The 1599-nt window shown below is 54.3% G+C and overlaps 1 protein-coding gene across 1 annotated transcript; it reads left to right on the forward strand.

The window, feature by feature from the left end:
• Positions 1-353: 353 nt before the first annotated feature.
• On the forward strand, positions 354-1595 carry LOC147820108 (uncharacterized; the record flags this gene model as incomplete). The annotated part of the gene is made up of 1 exon (XM_087176090.1): positions 354-1595. A coding segment is annotated over one exon (1242 nt), but the record flags the coding sequence as incomplete, so codon positions are not given.
• Positions 1596-1599: the final 4 nt, after the last annotated feature.

Consider the following 1599-nt stretch of genomic DNA (forward strand, 5'->3'; position numbering starts at 1 on the left):
TTAGTGTAATGTCCCTCACAGTAAGTCACTCTGGATGAAAGAGCCTGACAGATGAGTGAATGGAAATGTGCTTAGAGAGGATGCATGGCTTTGTGTTTGTCTTGTAAAAGGTGCTGTGGACTTTGCCAAGGCTGTGCAGTTATGTTTGTGATTTTCATGGTGAGGATGTCAAAGCACCGTCTAGAGTGGATCCTAACAAACTCAGGTGGAGTGCAGTGGTGTGCATTGACATGGCCTTGATGGGGATGCAGAAGGTGTAGTGCCTTAGGGCCTTTCATTATGCAGTGTGTTTTATTATACATTTTTTAAATAGCAGTAGTAATGTTGATGGTGATGTGTTAATTTGCCTGCAGGTGGTATCTCCTGCCCTGGTGCCCAAGTCCCGTCCTGGGAGAAAAAGGAAATCAGAACAGGAACTTCCACCCCCACCACAGACTGCCCCCAAGAAACGGGGCAGGAAACCAGCCTCGGCTTCAGCAGCATCATCAGGTGCCACAGCATCCACCTCCACGGCATCAACCTCTGGTAGCTCAACAGCTGGGAGCTACACAGCAGCTGCCATCTTAGCTGCTGAGGCCAAACGGAGAGCAGCCAAGGAGTCTTCCACCAAACCTGTTGTCCAGGAAACAGCTCTGCCAATCAAAAAACGCAAAACGAGAGAAACAGTGGAGGAGCGGGAGAGTGTTCAGACTCCAGCGGCCACGACAACAGAGACTGAAAGGAGGGCTACTACAGAGGGGGAGGGAAGTATAGGGGAGAGGGCTCCAAGCTCAGAGCCTCAGCCCGCCCCCTCTGAGCAGAGCCAGTCACAATCACAGAAGCAGCCCACTGCTTCAGATGAAAGCCAATCACATGGACACAAGACTCATAAAGGGAGGAAGCACAAGGAGAAAATGGGAATAGCAACAGGAGATGGAGGAACCAGAGGAGAGGAAATGGGTGAGGATTCAGGTGATAAGGGAGGAGAGGGAGGAAGGAGTAGCAGCAGCAGCAGTAGCATTAGTCCATCAAAAAGCCACAAAAGGAAGGACAGGCCACCTCACAAACACCACCATCATCACCACCACCACCACCATCATCATCGCCACCAACAGTCCTCTGCCTCCACATTGGATCAGCCTCCTCCTCTTCCTCCTCCTCCTCCTCCAGCCTCTGGACACCCGACACCCTCCAGCCAGTCGAGGCCTGAAATTGAGTCCCAGACCGTGCCTATGATCACCACCCAACAATCGCAGCACAGCCAGCAAGTTCCTTCCAGACCGCAGTCCAAGGCTGTGCCTCAGTCCCTGCCTGAACCTCAGCATCCTGGCCCTCAACCACACCACCAGGCCCAACCCCGTCCTCAACAACATCCCCAGACCCAGTCTCCCAGTCAGCCCCCAGCCCAGCCTCGATACCCAGCACACCAGTCCTCTCCGACCAGGCATGTCCTGCCCCAGCCACGGCCGCAACAACTCGTGCCCCAAACTCACAGTCAGGTTCAGGCGTCCCCCCAAAAAGCCCAGCCACAGCTTGTCCATTCCCCAGCCCAGCACCGAACCCCACTTCAGGCTCAGCATGCTCCACCTCAGTCACACCCTCCTCAGTCCCCATCCATTC

This window comes from Seriola lalandi, unplaced genomic scaffold (genome assembly GCF_002814215.2).
Source record: "Seriola lalandi dorsalis isolate HSWRI2012SDOR001 ecotype SW California unplaced genomic scaffold, Sedor1 jcf7180002000760, whole genome shotgun sequence".
Taxonomy (NCBI): Eukaryota; Metazoa; Chordata; class Actinopteri; order Carangiformes; family Carangidae; genus Seriola; species Seriola lalandi.